General features: G+C 48.2%; 1 protein-coding gene across 2 annotated transcripts in view; it reads left to right on the top strand.

Annotated features, from left to right (window-relative positions):
• AMOTL1 (angiomotin like 1) overlaps nucleotides 1–20,334 on the top strand; it is a 73,704-nt gene that overhangs the window by 13,994 nt on the left and 39,376 nt on the right. The window contains exons 1-3 of one of the 2 annotated variants that reach the window (XM_030269574.4): nucleotides 5,395–5,526; nucleotides 17,068–17,214; nucleotides 19,043–19,928. In XM_030269574.4, coding sequence (XP_030125434.4) covers nucleotides 5,484–5,526; nucleotides 17,068–17,214; nucleotides 19,043–19,928 — 1,076 coding nt within the window. In that variant the 5' untranslated portion in view covers nucleotides 5,395–5,483. Of the gene's footprint in view, nucleotides 1–5,394; nucleotides 5,527–17,067; nucleotides 17,215–19,042; nucleotides 19,929–20,334 lie in introns of those variants that run through there. The other variant, XM_072927234.1, reaches the window with a different exon arrangement.

Consider the following 20,334-nt stretch of genomic DNA (forward strand, 5'->3'; position numbering starts at 1 on the left):
AGAAGGTTCCCTCTGAATATCAGGAAACACTTTTTTCCTGTGATGGTGACCAAGCACTGGCACATATTTCTCAGGGAGGTTGTGGGCTTTCCAGCCTTGGACTTATTCCAAAGCAATTTGGACATGGTCCTGGGAAACAGGCTCTAGGTGATCCTGCCTGAGCAGGGTGCTTAGATCAGATGACCTGCAGAGCCCCTCCTGACCTCAACCAGTCTGAGATTCTGCAAAAGAGGGAAAAGCTTAAAACAGCCCAAAGGAAGTATGTCTTCACTCAGCACACAATTCCATTGTGCAGCTTGCTGCCACAGAATGTCCAGGGTGCCCAAAGTATGCAAGGGCTCAAAAAGTGATTAGAAAACATCATGGGAGAAAGGTCTATGAAGGGCTCTCAAACTCGATGATGGAGCTAAACCTTCTGGCTCAGGAAGTGAAATGGGATCATGTACTAGAGGAAACAGCACTTGTAATCTTCTATGTATTTTCTCTGCAGTCATCTACCGGAGAGGACACTAGGAGCTCGTAAACTTTGCAATAATCCAATGTGGTCCTCCTTGTCTTAGGTCAACAGTGACTAACCAGAAGAAAAAAAAAAAAACAAACCACCCTTTTCTTTCTTCATCTTCTCTCCCACAGCTTTAGCTGCTGGGTTTCAGCAGATATGAATCAGATGGTAACTGTTGTGCTCCTTTTGTTCTGTAAATGATTAAAACAGAGCATTTCACACTTGCTTTGTGGCCCAGCAGAGAAATGCTACATTTTCGGCTTGGCAAATCCTGAGGTGGAATTTCTGGCTATGAAGAAAGTGAGATCAGGGAGCGAAAAACTATCCCAACAGAGGAACATATGCAGACTGCTTTTCTGTCTCTCCCGTGCTTGGTATATCTTCTCCCCATTTTCCATTTCCTCATCCTTCCTCTCTTTTCCATCTCTTTCCCACCCCACTGGCATATTTTTCTGCTTGCTGCTTAAAGATGATTAAATTGAATATCAGAAAAAAAGGAAGCAGACTGAATAAAAAATGCGAGGTGAAAGCCCCCAGCACAGAAAGCCCTGCGTAGAGTAACGAGAATGTGATGAAATGGAAAAATAAAGTGGGAGTATGAATAAAGGGGGGTATGAACCTCACTCTGCCAAAACTGAGATGAATATGTATAGGAGATGCAATATATCAGTGGAAACCCCTAGGACCTGTGCCTCACATTTCCCGACAGCCGACCAGAGGAGGAATTAGCTGGCTGTGCTATTTATAAGTGCACCCTGGGCATGGTCAGCTGCTGGAGGAGGTTCCCCACAACAGCGGCTTGCAGGAAATACTGCTTTGTGATACTGTCTGCCTGGGGAATAAACACGCCCAGAAACAAAATTGGATAAAACATTGGATATAAAAGGGAAGGAAAGAAAATGCCCTGGTCCCTGCCCTGTTTCTTCCCACTGCTTCATAACCATCCTGCTGTTTTTTCTTTCTTGTCCTGACCTCATCCCATATTGGAGCAAGTCCAGAGAGTGAGTGTTCTGCTTAACTGTCTTCTGCCAGAAACCAAAGAGGTCAAGTTATTAGAGAAAAATGAAAGCTCTTTGACAGAACTGGAAAAACAGATGTGCAGAGATATTTCTGCTGCCTCCAAATACAGTGCTGCCTATGAAATGTGTATCAGAGGCGATCTGATAAATGTGTGCAGTTGTTGTGGTAGAAGTCTTAACAGTGGCTAATTATTTAGCAGGATGGGTTCCTTTGGGGCTCCAGGTTTACTGGAGCTGAGTTTACTGGCTGCCAGGTTACAAGATTACTTGAAAAACTTCTGCAAATGTGATTTAGAAAGTGGTGCTCCAATGCTGCAAGAGGATCTGCCTCTGCCCAGTAGCTAGAAGTCTCTGCAGGGCAGGTAAAGCCTGTAGCTATCAAGAAGAGAGAGGGTATTCTTCACCTGAGATATGGTAAGAACATCTTTTATGTCAAAGGCTTTGTGGCTTTGATTTGCTGAATTTGCCTGGGTGGAAGTTTCTATGCAGTGTATTCTGATTTCTTGATTCATCTGTTGCTGTGGGCTCTGCATTGCAGGGCGGCTATTTGTGCCATCCCCAGAGGTGGTGTTAGTAGGGCTGGACCCCTCAGTCTGCCCATCAGCCACTGGTAAAAGCAGCAGAGACAGCAAGAAGTGGAATTGTGTGCAGGCATTTGGGGTTGCCGCAGCGTCAGGCGGAGCAGGACAATTATTTGTTTGCTTGCAGCATTTGGAATCTGTGGGATTACACGCATGGTTGGCTGCAAATGTAACGAGCATCAATACCCGTGTGCACTCGTGGTTTGGGATGGCTACATCCCTGCTGCAGGGCCTCAGGGCTCCAGCCCCAGGTCTGTCGGTAGCAATTGCTCAGAGCTCCCCAGCCAGCAGGTGTCTGGGATGCAGCAGAGATGCTGAGTGATGCAGGGGGCTGCTAAGGACCAAGCCATGATGGCACCTGGAAATGCTTCTCCCTTCCCAGGTAGCTCACCAAAATGCTTGGGACAGCCATGAGAGGTATATGTTTTCCCTAGCAGGGTATAAGAAACATGAGATGTGTGGATAATGCAGGTCTCCTGAATCCATGGCTACCAGGGAGAAGCAGGAGGGAGGCAGTGAAAAGAGATGTCACTGTCATATCCTGAAAAGATAAATCACTGTCATATCATATCTGCTGACCTTACAGCTGGAGTTCTGGTGGCAATTGGTCCTGGTTGAGCAGGTTAGAACCAAAAGGGGTGAAAAATTAACTTATTTCCTGCCCCGAATTCCTTAGAAAAATGACATAAAACAGACAAACAAACACACAAAGAAATATTAAAATATTGGAACTATTCCCAAATTGAGGGACTTTTAATAAAATATATAAATAAACAAATTACTAAGTACATATGAAATTTATTAAAATGTTGGAGCTGAAAAGGGGAGAAGCTTGGGTAGCAGTTGCCTTGCCTTCCTGGGCAGACACAGCTCCCCAGAGGTTATCAGATGTATGAAACCACAAGGGGTTAGAGAACTCCCTCTCCAATCTGCCATCCTTTTTGGCCACTTACCGGTTTATCAAATCAGAATGGAATTGAACAGGAGAAAAGATTTTGGAAATCATGTGGAAATACACACCAGAAAATTAATAACATGAGAGAAAATTGAAACCATACTTTTACTTCAGCACAAAAAAGGAAGTCTTTTTCTTTGGAATGTAACGGCATGGTTCACCACTTTCTAGTCTACTGAAAGACAAGCTGGCAGATACTTTTTTTTTCTTGATCTATTTGTTCTTCTAGCACTAAAATCACCATGATTACCATGTAGCACTAGGTGAAAGGGGAGCACAAACCCTGGGGCCAGAATGAGAAACAAAAATAAGCCCTTGAACAGGTTGGATCTGCTTGGCCAAGGGCAGTACAGCCAGATTGCACCCAGACCCCCATGACACAGACTGGGAAGCAGAATAACCAAAATAATGCGTCCCATTTTGCCCAGCTAAATAATTCGGTTGGAACATGACAAAAAGTAGTGCTTGAATTGGCACTTTGAACTGGACTCGGTGGACTCACTGGACAGCAGGGCCCTCATTCCACTTCATCTGCCACAGTGAACAGGCATTTAACAAGCAAGGGCAAAATTTCACCTTCATTTTACAACTGACCTGGTTCATGGGTCACCTGTGCTTATAAGCAAAGCTAAACTCTCTGTGGGAGGTAGGAAAATCTGAAAAATCCAAGGCAAATTCCTCTTGTGGACCAAGGTGTCTAACTCTATTGTCATGGTTCTCCATGACTTTGCAGAGGATTTAGGCATTCAAAAACCTTAATTTGGGGTTAATCTTCTCCCACATACTCAGGGAACATCCATCTCTAATCCAAGTCTAGGGTACCCTAAGCCTGTAGTTATTTTCCTGAAGTGGTCAATGATGTGATGGTTCCCCTTGCCCCCCACCTCAAAAAGCAGCAAATTTGCCATTCACTGCTCCCCTGTTTGAGCATAACCCTAGCCTGTATTAGGTGACTTCATGGAGACAGGTAAAAGATGTTTGAGTTTCAAAGCTTCAGAGAGACATTGCAGCACCTGACTGGCACCTTGCCTTGCACACAGGCATGGAGGGAAGGGCACCTCTGAGGATGCCCAGCTCACATGGAAATATTGTTCTGGAGTAACTTCTAGGAGATGCTCAGATTCAGGAACTGAGGAACCTGATTTCACCATTGAATATGTTTTCCTTCTTTGCATGTTCCCATATCCTATAGCTTCCCTCTGAGCAAAACCAAAACTCTGAGCAAAGCTGGATTTTGTGATGCAAAAAAAGCGATGCCTTAGACTGTTGTGAACCACAGCACTCTCCCAGTGCCTGTAGCTGCTGGGAGTCTTCTCTGCATCCATCCAGTCCTGTGGCCATGGCACTGGGCCAGGTCCTCTCTTGCTGTGCGCCTTTATGGGGCTGTGGTCACAGTGAATGGTTTCTTCAGCCTGTTGCTGCATTTCTTCCTACCTGTCTTTATCTATTTGGCACAGTATTGAGGAGGAAGAAGCCACCATCAGTCCTTAGGAGAAAGAAGTACAAATACAATGGACAGTCCAGGCATCACTGGGCAGCTTTCTGGACTGAAAGAGGTTGAAGCACTGAGATGGGGAAACACAAGCAGCATCCTGGCAGTGCCTCTTACCCCAAAAGATGCCTACCCTACAGGGCAGTGCTGGGAATAGGGTTTGCTGGGACTGCACAATCCAGTCTGTGCCCACATGGCTGTAGGGATGGGAATGAAGTGCTGTGCAAACATCAGAGGAGCTCTTCTGCCATGTACCCTCTGTCAAACCCTTGGCAGCAGGGCTGGAGCAGTCTGGGGAGACGGAGTAGTGGGTCACTCCAGCCCTAATGAATGCTCATCCCGTGCAGTTGGTGTGCCGAACCACAAAGACATGTGGTGGAGCAGGTGGGCAGCGGGGCAAGGGGATGTGCTCAGGAATGGGGCGCTGAGTTTAGGAACGAAATGGTATTCCCAGTCAATCCCCGAACAGCCATCGACTCCTCCATGGACAGGGAGAAGCTAGAGGTCTGGGAGACAAGGAGGATGCCCAGGGTTAATTCACGGGCTTGAGACTCGGCTTAACCCTCACCACCTGTCCCGCAAGGGACCAAGGAGTCTGTGGCGGTCTCTAAGTCGGGATTTAGATCCCGAGCATCCCCAGACACAAGGCGGGGCAGCCGTGGTGCCACACAGGCTCGCCCCGGGCGTACCCAGGTGCTTCCAGTGGCTCCGGGTGGGGCTGCGAGTCTCCAGCCTGGGGTGCGAAGCTCCCCCGAACCTGCCTTCCCCACATCCCCGACAGGAGGGGCGAGAGGGGCGGGCCCCGCGCCGGGAGGTGCGGGCCCGCCCCAGAGCCCGCCCCGTCGGCTGCCCCCGCCCCCGGTGTCCCCGCCCGGCCCGGCCCGGCCCGCGGCGGCCGGCGGAGCGCGCCCGGCGGCGGCGGGGAGCGGCGCGGATGGCAGCGGTGCTGCCGGGGACGGCGGGGCGCGGAGCCGGAGGTAATGGCGGGGAAGGGAGCCGGTGTCCGGGTGTCCCCGCACGGCTGCGTGTCCGTGCGTACATGTTTGAGCACACGTGTGTCTGTGCGTGGGGGGTGCGGGTGCCCGCGTCCACGTGTGTGCCGGGGAGCGCGCAGCGCTGTCCGTGGGTGCCGCGGCTGGATGTCGCTTCTCGTGCCCACCCGTGACGGCTGCCGTGCCCGCCGCCCTCCCGAGAGGATGCGGGAAGGCCTGAGCAGCCTTCCGCCGGCTGCCGGACCCAGCGCACCCGCTGCTCCCCGCGCTGCGTGGGTGCGGGAGCGGGGCCGGGTCCGTGCTAAGCCGGCCCGACGCTCCGTTAGACCCGAGCCGCCGGCCCGGCGGCCGCCGCTGCTCCCGCTCCTCCGCTCCCGGAGTCCTCCCCGGGAATCTTCCCCGCTCCGGGAAGGCAGAGCAGCGCGGGGCGAGCCCCGGAGCAGCCCTGGTCGGAGCGGGGTGTCTGCAGTATATTCTGCGGGAGGAACGCGCCGGGGGTCCGCCGCCCCGGCGCTCCCGGGAAGAGCGAAGCGCCGGCCGGGAGCGCGGGGAGTGTTTCCCGTTTCCGCAGCAGCGATGGCAGCGTCCCCGCGGGTCCCCGGCGCCGGGCTGTCACTCGGAGCGGGCCCGGAGCGGCCACCGGGGACACCGGCCCCGTCCCGTCCCGTCCCGCGGGTGCATCGGGCGGCAGCGCCGGCCGCAGGGGACACGCAGGAGCGGCCTCCCACGCCGGGAGAGCGCTTTCTCACGGCGTTGTTATAGGGGGATGGCGAGAGGGAACTTTTTTTGTATTTAACCTTCCTACCTATGCAGGGAACAAAGATAAACTCCGGTTAAAAAAAAAAAAAAAAAAAAAAAAAAGTCAGCATTGAAAGGAAAAAAAAAAAAAAACCAACAAAAAAAAACCACCACGACGTGAATTTAACCCGAATCCTCCTGCCAGGTTTTGTGATTCATAGCTTTAAGTACAGGAAGGTCGCTGCTTGGGCTTTTTCCTCTTTCGATGGAAAGAGGTTTTTTTTTTCCTTTCCTGGTGCTGTGAGAGCATCCCAGGAGCTGTAGGCAGCTGCTGTAAGAGACGAGGATCTGGTGACTGAGAGTCTGCAAGACCCTTCTTGTGCATCCACTGAGTTTGGGTTATGCCTTTTTATGTATAGAAATAAGCCTAAAAGCTTCGTGAGAGAATGGTGGCAGTGAACATGAGTCCTATGAATTTTCCTGAGCACAGCTATCTGGCAGCACCATTCCTGCTAACAGGTGTGCATGTATATAGTTTATATATAGATATTAAATATATATCTAAATATATTTAGATGTATGTTTCTGTATTTTTATATTTTTACATATATATAGACATATATGGCTGCATATATTGTATATAAACAAAATATAAACCATGTATATATATTTACTTTTATATTACAAACAATAACGACATATATGTGTGTATATATACATAGTCATTTCTAATGGCCAGAAAAGCTTTTCCAAGGGTTCTACAAATACATTATCAAGAAATGTCCAAGTGGTGGGGGCAGGGAATATTGGATTGGCAAGAGCCCATAGTAGAGCCCTCTCTGGGGCTGTGCTGGGTGCATGGCATGGCCCTATGCATGGAGGGTCCATGTCCTGCCCAGCCTTCCTCATCCCCAGCCATGACTGGAGCAGTGGTGTGAGGGCATGAATTTGGGGAGGCTGGTTTTAGGTTGTTAAATAGGGGAGGTATGTGCCCCACAGTGTTGCTGGGGCTGGGCTTCCCAGTTTCCCCAGGCTGTGTGGGGGCCACTGGGACCCCCCAATCACCTGCATGTCCATTCTCATCTGTCCTGATGTTCCTTGCTCCCCTTTTCTCTCTGTCAACATTTGGCAGGGGAAACTTTACTTTCCCTCTTCTTTTGGAAAGCGCTCAGCTGCTGGAGGAGGGCAGCTTCAATCCATAGATGCACGTGTGGCCGCTCCTAAGCCCAGATGTCTGCAGGATTGGTGACAGGCTGAGGGCAGTTTCCAAGTCCTGGCCTCCCACGGTGATCTGGACCAAGTCTCTGCACGTTAGTCCCTGGATGGAGGGATGGATGCATGGCTACACCTCTGGTGCTCCTTGCAAGAGCTCCTCTGTGAGGAAACGCCAGCACAGAGCCAAAGGCTTTGCGTTTCTCCAGCAAAGACACACCTAAGGGGCTTGGAAGGGATCCCAGCAGCAGCCTGGGGAGGGTCAGGCACAACCAGACTCTGTGCACATGAGTGTTTCAGGATTATGCGGAGATGTTACTGCTGACCATTGCACCTTTCCTTCAGGAAATGAAAGCCTGAGTCCACAGTGCCTTTTTTTCTCACTCATAGGCACGTAACTTGATTTAAAGGCCAGGTCTGGTGTAAATGTTATTTGGTGCTAAGGCAGGAGTGTGTGCCCTTTGCAGCCTTCTGGTCCTGGAAACCATTAGGAGGACAGCTGCATACTTGGATTTTCACACACAGACTATCTGCTATTGTAATAGTCCCAGTGGAAAGTTTAGTGCTCAGGAATATTTTGCGGATTTGAGAAAAATCCCAGGAGGATTTTTGGTTTCATATAGCAATTGCTTTTTGGCAGCTTTGGGGTAGATGTAATCTGGTCCCCATTTATATCCTGAATTTTTAAATGGAATGGCCTGCCTTCCACTCAGGGCAGAAGTAGAAATAGATGGAAATAGAAAATAATAGTAGCAAGAACAACATTACCTCTAAAAAAATTAATTCTTAGGGCAACTTTTCTGTTCAAATGTGGCATTTAGGAATGTGTATGTCCATTTTTGGTCATTTTAGTGGCTTTTTGAGTAGGTAAGATGCTACTGTGGGTGTAAATTTCAGGTAAATCTGTAGAAGCCAGTGAAACTGCTCCAGGTTTTGATTGGTGCATGTGAGAGCAGAGTTTGGCCACACAGTAAGGTGTATCCCATTGGTGGCAGGAGGTCCTGCAGCATTTGCTGGCTTTCCGTAGCCTTATCCAAGCCAGATGTGTCCCACCATGGTGTGTGGCTGTGGTTTTCCTGATGCATGTCTGTCCCACACCTTGAAGCTGTAGCACGTCACTTCTGTGCAAACCAGGCAGTGGCAGCCAGCACGTGTCAAGGTATCAGCAGGCGAGGAGAGGGGTGATCTGCAGGGGCATGGCATGTCTCAAGGACATGTAGCATGGGGTTAAATAATCGAGTAGCACTTGGGATTATCTGCTCTGACCGTGTTGGTTAACACAAATATAAACGTGCTTTAGACAACAGTAACTCCAGTGATCAAGTGTCAGACTGGAAAATAATGACATTGTTAATTTAATTTAATTTAATGATTTTAAATGCTTTTAGTGAAATTCCTCCCTGTGATGTCTACCTGGGATAGACAGAGGGTCCCTGCTAGTGACATGTCCCATTCCTTGGGATGTGTCCTTCTGCTTGTGACCAGCATCATTTCGAGGCTGGCTTTGGTATGATGGCTCCGTACTGGTGGCTGTTGCTGTGATTTTCCCTGTTCTAATTCTGAGCTGAGCCATCTGTGAGCAAGAACTACAGGCAATTATCTTGTTAGCACTTCTACATATAACACCTTTATTCAATTTCTGCATTTTGAAAGTGGCTGAATATAAATTGCATGTAATGTTTTAATAATGGAAGGATCATAATTGTAATATCTATTCTGGTGGGAAGAAGGTTTAATTTCTTTTTGCTTTAAGTTATGACACTTAAGAATTGTGCAAAGACTGTGCTTAGTGTAGGGTTATCTTAGTGAAGAACAAGCAGTTTTTCACACAGATCAAGTGAAGTAGTGGATCCTTAGGATGGTTTGTTGCTTGTGTTAAAAAAAAAATGGAAAAACTCTAGAAATCCATACGATAGAGTTCAATGCCCGCCTTTTCAGTTAGAGAGTACTGAACAGCCTTTGTACTATTTTTGTTCTGTCCTTATCCCAGGCTCCTTTGTACACTGCAAGCTTGTGGGAATGACTCAGGGAGAAAACTATTTAACCTAAAGGACACCACTGGCAAAAAAAACATAAATGGATAAAGAGCAATGTCCATGACTGTGAGTGGGAACCAAGAGGAATATTTCTGTGTGTCTGAGGAAGAGAGATCCCAAAACCTCCTCCAAATGGGGTGAAAAAAATTCCTCTTCTTCAGGATGCTGTTTATTCACTTCAAGAAGGGAATTTTGTAACATAGTTGCCTGAAGTAACAAGGAACTAAGACTGAATGATCCGCAGACCTAGGTCCTATTTCACTTCTGGTTAATTAATGGAATGGCTTAAATATCGGTGTGACATGGATCATGCCAGTGCTTTCTGTAACATGATCATTTTTAAAGGCAGTAAGTACAGCAAAATTTATCATGGCTTAAACTCCTGGTCTACAAGTGTCTTGTCTGTATGTTGTACCTGATTGATGATTTTGCTTTTTTCCCCCAGTGGAAGAAGATTTCCTTCCCTGAGAATTTATGTGATGAATTTTTATCTTGGAGGTTTTTTTATTGCTTGGAAATCAGAATTTATAGTGTAGTGAAAATGTCTGGAGACGGTTGCTGGGCTGACAAGTGGTGTAGCTATAGCAGAAGTGTTGTCTCACTCTCAAGCTCCATGTCAGCCTTTGTATTCCACTCTTTTACTGGAGTTTCTTCCCCTACTTTCAGGTCTGAATGATATTTATCCTTTCATCTCAGAGCAGCAATGCTGACATGAGTTGTCATTGTGCCACTGGCACTTTGATGAAAGCAGGAGTTTCAATTATTGATTCAATTCTTTGAATAAATTTGGGCTGGGTGTCTTTGTAGACTCGGCATTATAGCTGTGAAGGCAAATGTGTAGCTTATAAAATAGAGAGACCTTAAAAATGCACATATTTTTGCAAAGCCTAGCACAGCTGCCTAAGGAATATACATCTCTTCCTCCATCAGGTTAATGCCCAGGTAATGTTTGGCACGTGGAGGTGTGATGAGAATAGTCTGCCTGTATCCTGCCTCTGCCTGGGCTGAGCCTGGGTCGAGGGGGAAAAACCAGCATGTTATCTAGCATCATAAAACCTGTTACCACCTGAGATGAAACAGTGGTGATGGGCACTGTTTGCCCCTACACACCATCTGAGGGGATCTCCCGGGGAGGCAGGCTTGGCTCCACTCTCTCCTGTATCCATCAGATCTCATGCCAGGTTTGGGAGCTGCTTTCAAAGCACATTTGCTTTGCTTCTCTCATAGGTTTTTTTCTCCTCTGCTTTGGTTTTTGCTGAAGGGAAGCATATATGAAAATAAGTATGTGAGGCTGAAGTTTCATGGAGAATGTTCATCCTTGTAGGCAGTTAAATTTGAACATGTTAGCACAATTCTTTGGGAGAGATGGGGTTTGGCTGCCTCCATTGCCTATTCCCATTAGTCTTGCTCGTGTTTACTTGGACAATGCACTTCCTGGAGAGTGAAATGGCAGTCCCAAGGATGGGTGACTCTAGAAAGTCTTCTTGAGCAGGGGAATAGCACAGCACGTATCCTGGAGCTGATACTGGGATGAGGATCTCTTTCCCCAGAGCAGTGAGTTGTGGAGGCGTAGCTCGGTCTGATAATCCTGCCAGGCACAGGGGTGCAGCTTCTCTTACTTTCATGTGGGAAATGAGAGGTGCTGCTCACTCACATCTGGTGTGCATTATGTGTGTTGGATGTTTGTCCTGCAAGATATTGCTCTTCTCCTGTGAAAATAATACTGGTGGTGCTTGTTCAGTCCTCACAGGGCTCAGGAGCCCTGGCAGTGGATGCAAGGTTCACAAGCAAAATTATGGGGTGTGAGGATGAGTCAGCCACCCCACAAGTGACCTAGAAAACTTGTGCATTGACTGCGGAGCTGCTGATGCAACACAATCACCAGTGGCTGCCTGAGCCCCTGCACCTCATCGGAGCTGTGGCTGCAAAAGAGTCCCAGTGCTGTTGGAGGTACCAAAACCATCCCTTGTGACATTGTTAGGAGTCCAATTTTCATACTTAAACCAAGAAGCGAGATATGCGAGTTGTTTTTTTCTGCGCCAAAGGAAACTCAAATCTTTCTCCCAGCTTTGGGAGAGTGGCATGGCTGTGTGGCTGGGGTATGGCAATCCCTGCTCTCAAGACTGGGCCAATGCTTAGGAGAGAAAGTAGAGTTCATGAGCCAGGATGCACATGGAAGGGTGTCCAGCCTCACCAGAGGGTCCCTGTGACCCACTGCAGGGACTGATTGGTCCACCCTGGGAAATTCATGGCATAGCCTTTGTGCAGCCCCTAGGACCTTGGAGTGCTTTACTGTCCTTTTGTTATTTCCCTTAAAGAATTATCTTCCTTTTTTGACCTGATTTTTTTATGCAGCAGCAGGGCAGAGAAAATATTTTAAATGTCAAATAAGGTATTTATACTCCTTTTTGGCATGGCTGTGATACAGAGGGGCAGATGTGGGCTTGGAAATGATGTACATTTTCTCTTGTCTTTTTGGACTTCCCTTACATACTGTGGCAGGGTTTATAGGAAAGTGTAAAGCTACCTTACTTTTTAATTTCAGATGATTGCTTAGGATCATATTTGAAAGACCTCAGTTTCTTTTGAACCACTCGGTCAGTAGGGTACAGATTGAAAGAGGAATTTTTGGAGGTCAGCTCTGTGGTTTTGTTTGGCTGGGTGGCTTTTGGGTGGTAGAACGGTTGTCATATGTGCCAGCAGCATGGGCTGTGCTGCAGGCAGCCACATTATGTTACCTGGGTGGGCAGTGGGTGTGATACAGAAACTCATTACCTCAACACCTCTGTCTTGAGGTATTGCCTCTAAATAGCAGCAAGCTGTGTTTTCACGACTGGCATCTTCTGGTGTTTTACTGAAGACAAGAGTAGTAGTACAGTTTGGCTCTAAGATAACCATCTTCTCTGTTTTTGTAAATTTGTTTCTTGGGGATGCTGTTACTGCTTTAAAAACATGGCTTTCTTCTCATGTCACAGCTTCCTATGTGGTTTGCTTTAGATCCTTTTCAAAACCAGACTGAAGCCACATCAGAAACAGAAAATATTTATGTGTTGCTCCACTGTCTCTGGGTCCTGGCTGACTGTCTGATGTTAATCTTAGCAACTGATTCATTTGAATAGTTCTGAATCTTCAAATGAATTGCACTGCTGTGCAGTAACCTCTAGGATAATATGTCTGCTTCTGTACAGTGGAATGCATGCTTATCTAAAAGTAAAGGAAAACAAATGAATTGGTGTCAGGCAGTCACTAGATGTAGGAGAGTTGGTAGAGATGCAGAAATGAAGGCCTGGAGCAGCCACCCAATTTAGCAAGGACTGAACTGGGCCAGAAATATGGTCATGTCTTACAGAGCTAGCTATGAGAGACACTAGATACATGGCACTTGAAGACATGATGTCTGTGGACTGGGCTGCATGCTAGCTTTCTGGGGCTGAGGGGGCTGGGCTGGCTTGGGAGGGGGAGAGCAGAGGGCACAGCACAGCTGGCAGCTGCCTACAGGCACCTACAGGCATGATGAGGTCAGTTCTTCTTGGCAGTGGCTGTCACAAAACATGGGGCAGCAGCTGCAGCAGCTGTGGTTTGTGGCTTGTTTGGGCTAGATATGGGTAAAAAGCCATTCCCCAGGGACACGCCCCTGGCAGGGTGATGATCTTCATCCTAGGTTGCCCTCAGCTGGCTGGGCACTACTGCTCTGGCACAAGGAATCAGTTATAGGGAGGAAAATTGTTCTTCTGGTGAGCATTGTAGGGGAATGAGGAGGTCTGGGAAAGGAACATGTGCCTGACCATTGGATGCATGCCTTGCACCATGTCCGAGCTGGATGTAGTAAAGCCTTTCCCTTCAGAGAGGGGAGCTGGGTTTTGGAAGGCTCCAGTGACAGCAAGGGGAGAAAGAAATAAGGCTTGTACGTTGCTCCAAATGGCTTGTGAGGTTCCACTAAGCTTTCAAGTGGTGCTTTATTGCCCATGATCTGGATTGTGGCTTTGTGCCAAGTGCTGATCTATTGGCAACTATTTTCCATGTTACACAGAAACTGGTTTTCTGTGTCAGTTACAGCTGACATTTTATTAAAACCTACTGTGAATGAACATAAAATATTGTTACATCATTTTTAACATCATAAAACATCATGACATCATTTTATGATGATAAAACATCAACAGGGGTACAGCACAGTCCAGTAGTTTCTGCCTGGATTGGGACTACTTGATTTTGACTGTGATATAACAGAGATCAGAAACTGAGCAGTTTGGCAGATGCTGGCATTTACCAGTCCTGATTTTAGTAGAATATTGCTCTGCCACGACAACCAGGGACAAGTGGTTAGGTGAGAGTTTCTGCTCCTGTTAAAGACATGTCTTTGTTCTCCATATGGTAAAATTTGCAACCATTACCAAAGGGTGCCTATAGACTCAAAATGCAGAGGGCGAGGATACAATTTTAGTAACAATTTTTTTTTTTTTTTAATTCTCTTTGGTGAGTGGTGGGGCCAAGCCAGTATCTGCTGGCTGTCCAGGTTGCCTGTAGTGCTTGAAGCTACTTGTCTTCTTCCTTGGGTGTGCAGGTTTTCTTTGCTTCACCCCTGTGGGAATCCAGGGCTTCCCTCTGGCTGCCCTGGCAGGTCTGGGACCCTGGCAGGGGTCAGAAACTCCCCTGTACAGAGCCCCGAGAGACACTGTCTCTGATCTCTGTCCATGGAAAAGAGTTTTCAATCTTACAGGATGAATTACAAGCTCTGAGTGTTTGATAAGAGTAATAATTAAGTGTGGCACGGGTGCAAAAGTAAAATTTTAGGTTTCTAGATTAGGGGTTCAGAGGGGACAAGATGGAGGAAATTGGGTATGTCTTGTCCTTTTCCTCCTTCTTCATGCCCTCCATGTTTCACTGTAGTGTTGGCATTTTTCTATTGGTTTAGGCTGGGAGCACACTGTTCAACGTAGGTGATGGGTATTGGCACATTATTGTAAATATAGCACACGTAGTTTCTGGTATATAATGTTTGTAACATCCCACTGAGGGGCAGAGCCCCACATGCTGCCCTGCAGGACAGACCTGCAGCAGGGCAGCAGAGCATGTTATAGATAAGCAAGAATAAGCAACCTTGAAAACAGCACAGACAAATTATGGCTTCTTCTTTGGCAACGGGGCAGAAAGACAGAGACTTTCTACAATCTCGGAATCACCAATACCCACAGATTCCGACACACCCCAATATACTTTTTATTCCTAAAACAAGCTCCTTGAAATGCACTAGTTACATACAGGATTCCAAATTCCAGGGCAGGACTGTGTGTGTAGAAGATCAACGAAGGGTGTCTTTAATCCTATTCTCTACCAGAATAGGCCAATAATTTTGGAAATTAGTGTACTTGAGATTTTTCTTGGGTCTGTGTCAGCATCAGCACAATTTACAGACCAGTCTCCTATGCTTGTTTTCACATACTTATATGGCTAAGATCTACTCAAGCAATCTTTCCCTCTTGCTCTCTAAATATAGATAACTGCCACACACATTCATGCATAATATGAATGGTAAAGTGATGAATTCATTAACATTTTGCAGAAATGCCTATTTCCTCTCCTCTTGGCACAGAAGAAAATATTATCTGCATGCCTGTAGAAATGACAGGCTGGATCCTACCCCCTTGTCATCCCCTGCTGCCTTGCTCCATGCAGTTGCATGGGGTTAGTGATGACCTGTGTAATATATGCAGGCAGCATGCAGTTAGCTGAGCACAAACCAAGCAGTCAGGATTAATAAATCCAGGTCATTTGTGGATGACTGTTTTTCCTGCAGAGCGGTGTGCTGTGGATCCCTGTGCCTGTGGCCTTCCTGCCCCACAGGGATGGCCAGATGCATCACTGGTGCCACTTTGAGCACCTTGCTCGAGCAAGTCCTTGGCAGTGGCTGGTGCTAGAGGTTGATGACCATTCCCTTAGCCTAAAACCTGTGACAAGCAGTGGGGTGAGTGGAGAGTGAGCCTGCTGTGTGCCTGTTGTGCCAGGATACTTGCAGCCAGGAGATGCTAATTTCCAAGGTTTGAACCTGAAGGTGCCTCTCTTTACAAAATGAGTAAGTTCTCAGAAAAATGAGAAATCACAAAAGCACAGAACAGACCAGGTTGGAAGTGACCTCACAGATCACCTGGTCTAACCTTTAGAGGGAAGGAGACAATTTAGATGAGATTTTCTAGGACAATGTCTAATCTCATACTGAAAACCTGCAGTGATGGGGAGTCTGCCACATCCCTGGGGAGGTTGTTCAGTGAGTGATTGTTTTCATGTAAAAGGTTTCACCCTTCTGTCAAGATAAAACATCTCTTAGTGCTGCTTGTGCTTGCTGCCCCTTCTCACTGTAGCTCCTTGTGAAAAGAGAGCCTCTTTCCTCTCTGTAGCCTCTGTTTAAATGCTGATAGACTGTAATGAGAGCTCCCTCACAGCCTTCTCTTCTCTGGGGAGAAAGGACCTAACTCCTTCAGCCTTTCCTCTCAGAACAGGTTCTACAGCCCACTGATGATTTTTGCAGCCCTTCTTTGGATCCTGTACAGTCTATCTTTCTTGAATTGTAGGATTATTCCAATGTCATTTGTAGCTTGAAATATAGGGTCAAGCCAATGTCATTCCTGGCTTAACACTGCTGTGATGCGTTCTGTATCAGTTTGTTAAAACAAGCACCCTTGAGAACAGATTTAGGATGAGCCTTGTTGTTTGCCAAGTTGCAAGCAGAAAAGGCCTTAATGCTGTCTAAGTGCTGCTCAGCAGAGACTAAAACATCCCTGTATTATCAACAATGTTTCCAGCACAAATCAAAAACATAGCCCCACACTAGCCACTGAGAAGTAATTTAACTCTGTCCTAGCCAAAACCAGTGCAGTCCAGCCATCTGTGTCTGTGGGATGCTGGGGTTGGGACATGCAGCTCCCGTGCAGTTGGTCTGCAGCACAAATTCCCATGGTCCTCCAGCTATGTCTGCTCCTTACCGTATTAAGAACATCTGGACAAAGTGATTTATAAACTCTCCCTTGATAGCACTGGTTGTATTTTATGTCTCAGCAATTTTCTGTATTGCTAAACTATTACTCATGAGCAGATTTTGTGGTAAGACCTTTCCCAGACTATAGTCCTATTTAATGTGTGGCCATGTCCTCACCTTTCCTTCTTTTTACTCACTCCCTTGTTCAGTTTTATGATGGCTCTGTTGATTTCGTATCCTGGGGCTATGCCTTGATTTGTGAGCTTGTGACTTTTCACTGTTAGCTCTTACAAACCTTTCTCTGTACCTGGGCTGAGGGCCTTGTAGGCCAGGCTGGGTCAATGCATGAAACAGCACTGGTGACTTGGTGTTTTGCCTCTTGTTCCTCAGAGCTAATGTGTCATTTGGGAAGTGCAGACTGAAGAGATGGTTTTCTCACTGGGCGCAGAAGGGCTTCTCAGCACCTAGCCATGCTCAAGAAATTTTTTTGGACTACTGTCATAAATCATGGCTTCACATTTTGTCATTCATGCGGTTTCTTTACTGGCATTCTGTTCTTTCTTCCAGGCTCCACATCTGTTTGTTACAAGCCTACCAGCCCAGTCCAGGTACTGGAAGACTCTGGCTTTCTCTACCAGGATCACCAGTTGTTTGCTGGCAGGCATGAAGTGTCCCCGCTAACGGCTGACGTGCTCAGTGCCAAAGAAAAAGCTGGTAAGCGCATGGCCACACTTCTGTATGAACTCACTGCATTTACTTCCATGTTTTCCCTAAAGTATAAATTGAGCATCAACCCATTTACAAGTAATATTTAGAGAGTTGAAGGCCAGCTTCTCATTCTTCATAGAGTCAAAGTTACCTTTGACTTGTGTATTGTGACCCACCTCACTTATCACCTGTATTTGTGGAGGGTGCATTATTTCCACTTGTCCTTCAGGACATGGTTGCTTTTCACTGCACAGCTGGACCAATTTCCATGGCTCTTTTGCTGATGGAACACGACCATAGGTACTGTGGAAAGTTCACTGTGGTCAATCCTTCTGCACTTCAATAATAGGCAATTTAAAGTACACCTTTCAGATACAAGGATGATAACATGACTAGCACACAAGTGGAAGTCCTGACAAACTCCTCTGAGAATTGAGAAGCAGGAGAGAGAAAGTTGCCAAGAGTGACCTGAAGAAACCAAACTGCAGAAAGCACCTCCTTCTTGCCTAGGGTCATTGGAAGACTCTTCGCACTTTCGTCTGCACTGGAGTCATTCAGGAACATTCCTCCGAACTCAGACAGTGTTCAGATAGACATCTTACAGCACTTTTGGGATGGAAGGGGGGCTCCAGGAGGGAGGGATTCTAGAGGTCTCAGCCGTGGTTAAATCACAGAATATCCTGAGTTGAAAGGGGCCCATTGGGATCATAAAATCCAACTCTTGGCCCTATGCAGGATACCCCAAGAATCACACCATGTGTCTGAGAGCTTTGTCCAAATGCTTCTAGATGCTTAGCTCCAGGCAAGCTCCACTGCATATGTAATGCAAACATGGTGTCATTGACTCTGAATTACTTCAGCAGCCTGTGTTAGGGTTGTGTAGCTGATCTGTCTGTGCTTTTTTTTTTTTAATGCTGGCTTTACATCTATAACCATAACGCCTTCCTTGTGTTGACCCAACAAAATTACCACAGTTAGTATTGACTCCCTTAGAAATAGTGTTTTCAGCCAGAAGGGAAATTGCAGTTTTAGAGGAAGATGCCAGAGCACAGATTATTCTCAGACCTTTAGGATCATTTCATTTTCACGGTTCCATTTCACAGGTTTTCTGTGACACATTTTACATTTTATTTTGTCATGGCACACAGTACACTGAACACCTTTGGCCATCAAAAATACAAGAAGTTTGTATTGTCATGCAGGCTGCCTCTGTAAGTTGTGCAAGCCATCTCTGGGGAGAGGTCAAATACTGGAACAGGCTTCCTAGAGAGGTGGTCAATGCCCCAAGCCAGTGTTTAAAGAGGCATTTGGACAAAGCCCTTAATAAAATGCTTTAATTTTTTTCTGAGCTTTGAACTGGCCAAGCAGTGGGATGAGATAACCATTGTAGGCTCTTATCCCATCCCCATCCCCATCCCCATCCCCATCCCCATCCCCATTCCCATCCCCATCCCCCCACCCCATGTTAGAAAATACCAAGTTTCCCTGTGACATGGAATGTCCCTTGTTGACTTAGAGGGAGGTTCAGAGCTGTGGGCACTGGACACGTGGAATATTATGGAGGGGAAGGCCAAGGAGGGGACTGGAATGTGTTCCTAGGTGTTACTGCTAAACAGAATTGGGGTGGAGGAAGAGCAGGGAGCAATGCTCTGCCTCCTTTGTTGGCTTCCAGCCATGTCCCCTGTGTTTCGAGGGGAATCCTGCAGGATGCTGCCCATGTGATGCATCCTGGGCATGGGATCACCACTGTGGGATGCAGGAAGGGAAGAAACAGCAGGGGGAATTAGACCTCCTGGACAGCAGAGCTAATGGCCACCTTTCTCTCCTTGCCCAGCCGAAGAGACCCTCTGTACCCTGCGCCCACCCAGTTTCCGCCGTGTGCCAGAGGCGGAGATGCGAGGGGCGGAGGAGGTGGCAGCCGGCACCGTCCTGCAGCGCCTGATCCAGGAGCGGCTGAGGTATGGCAGCCCCAGCGAGAACATGAACCTGCTGGCCATCCAGCACCAGGCGACGGGCAGCGCCGGCCCCTCCAACAGCACTGCCAGCACTCTCTCCTCCGCAGAAAACCTCGCTCCCGAAGACCTGCCAATGGTCCAGCCGTCAGGGCGGCAGGAACCACAGGGGCAGGAGCACCAGGGGGACGGTGCTGCCATGGAGAAGCAGCCTCGGGCCCCGCAGCCCCCGCACGGCACCGAGGAGCTCCCCACCTACGAGGAGGCCAAGGCCCAGTCTCAGTTTTTCCGTGGCCAGCCCGCAGCACCGGCCACCGCCGCCACACCAGGTTTTTACGGCTCCTCCAGCCAAAAGTCCAGGACGGAGGGGAGGCCAACAGTGAACCGGGCCAACAGCGGGCAGGCGCATAAGGATGAGGCGCTGAAGGAGCTGAAGCAGGGCCACGTCCGCTCGCTGAGCGAGAGGATCATGCAGCTCTCGCTGGAGAGGAACGGGGCCAAGCAGCACCCCCCAGCCCCAGGGGGTGGGAAGGGTTTCAAGGCAGCCCCACAGCCCAGCAAGGCCACGGACCCACGGGGCCCGCCTCCCGAGTACCCCTACAAAGGCAAGGCGGCAGCCCCAGGCGGCAAGGCGCAGGAGCACGGGCTCTTCTATGGCGAGCAATCATCACAAGATGTCCTCAAGGCCGCCTACGCCGCCCCCCAGCCCGCCCGGGCAGAGCTGGCCCTCGTCCGCTACCAGCCGCCCCCCGAGTACGGGCTCAGCAGGTAATGGCCGTCGGGGTGGGTCTGCAGGGTCCCCTGCTCCTGCCCGCCTTGGAGGAGCCGGTGTTTGTGGGGCTTGGGCTGTGTGGACACGGCCAGAGTGAACTGTAGCTCCACGCACATGGTGGGGACATCACAGCCTGCAGTGGGGACATACCGTCCTGTAAAGGGATGGCAGGCCTGGCTGGTGGAGGTACCTGCATCTCCCAGAGGACTCTGTAAAGCTTCTATTCCACTTATGTGCTTCTTCAGTCTTCCCACAGAGCTCATGTGGGGCTTTCATGGTACTGGGCCCCTCATGCCAGGCCTCCCTGTGAGCACAGGTTTATTCCAAGCGCATTAAAAATAATCCAGTGTTTGCTGGCTGTATGCTGATCCCTGCGAGTGGTGCAGGTCCTGCCTTCAGAGA

This window comes from Taeniopygia guttata, chromosome 1, assembly GCF_048771995.1.
Source record: "Taeniopygia guttata chromosome 1, bTaeGut7.mat, whole genome shotgun sequence".
Taxonomy (NCBI): Eukaryota; Metazoa; Chordata; class Aves; order Passeriformes; family Estrildidae; genus Taeniopygia; species Taeniopygia guttata.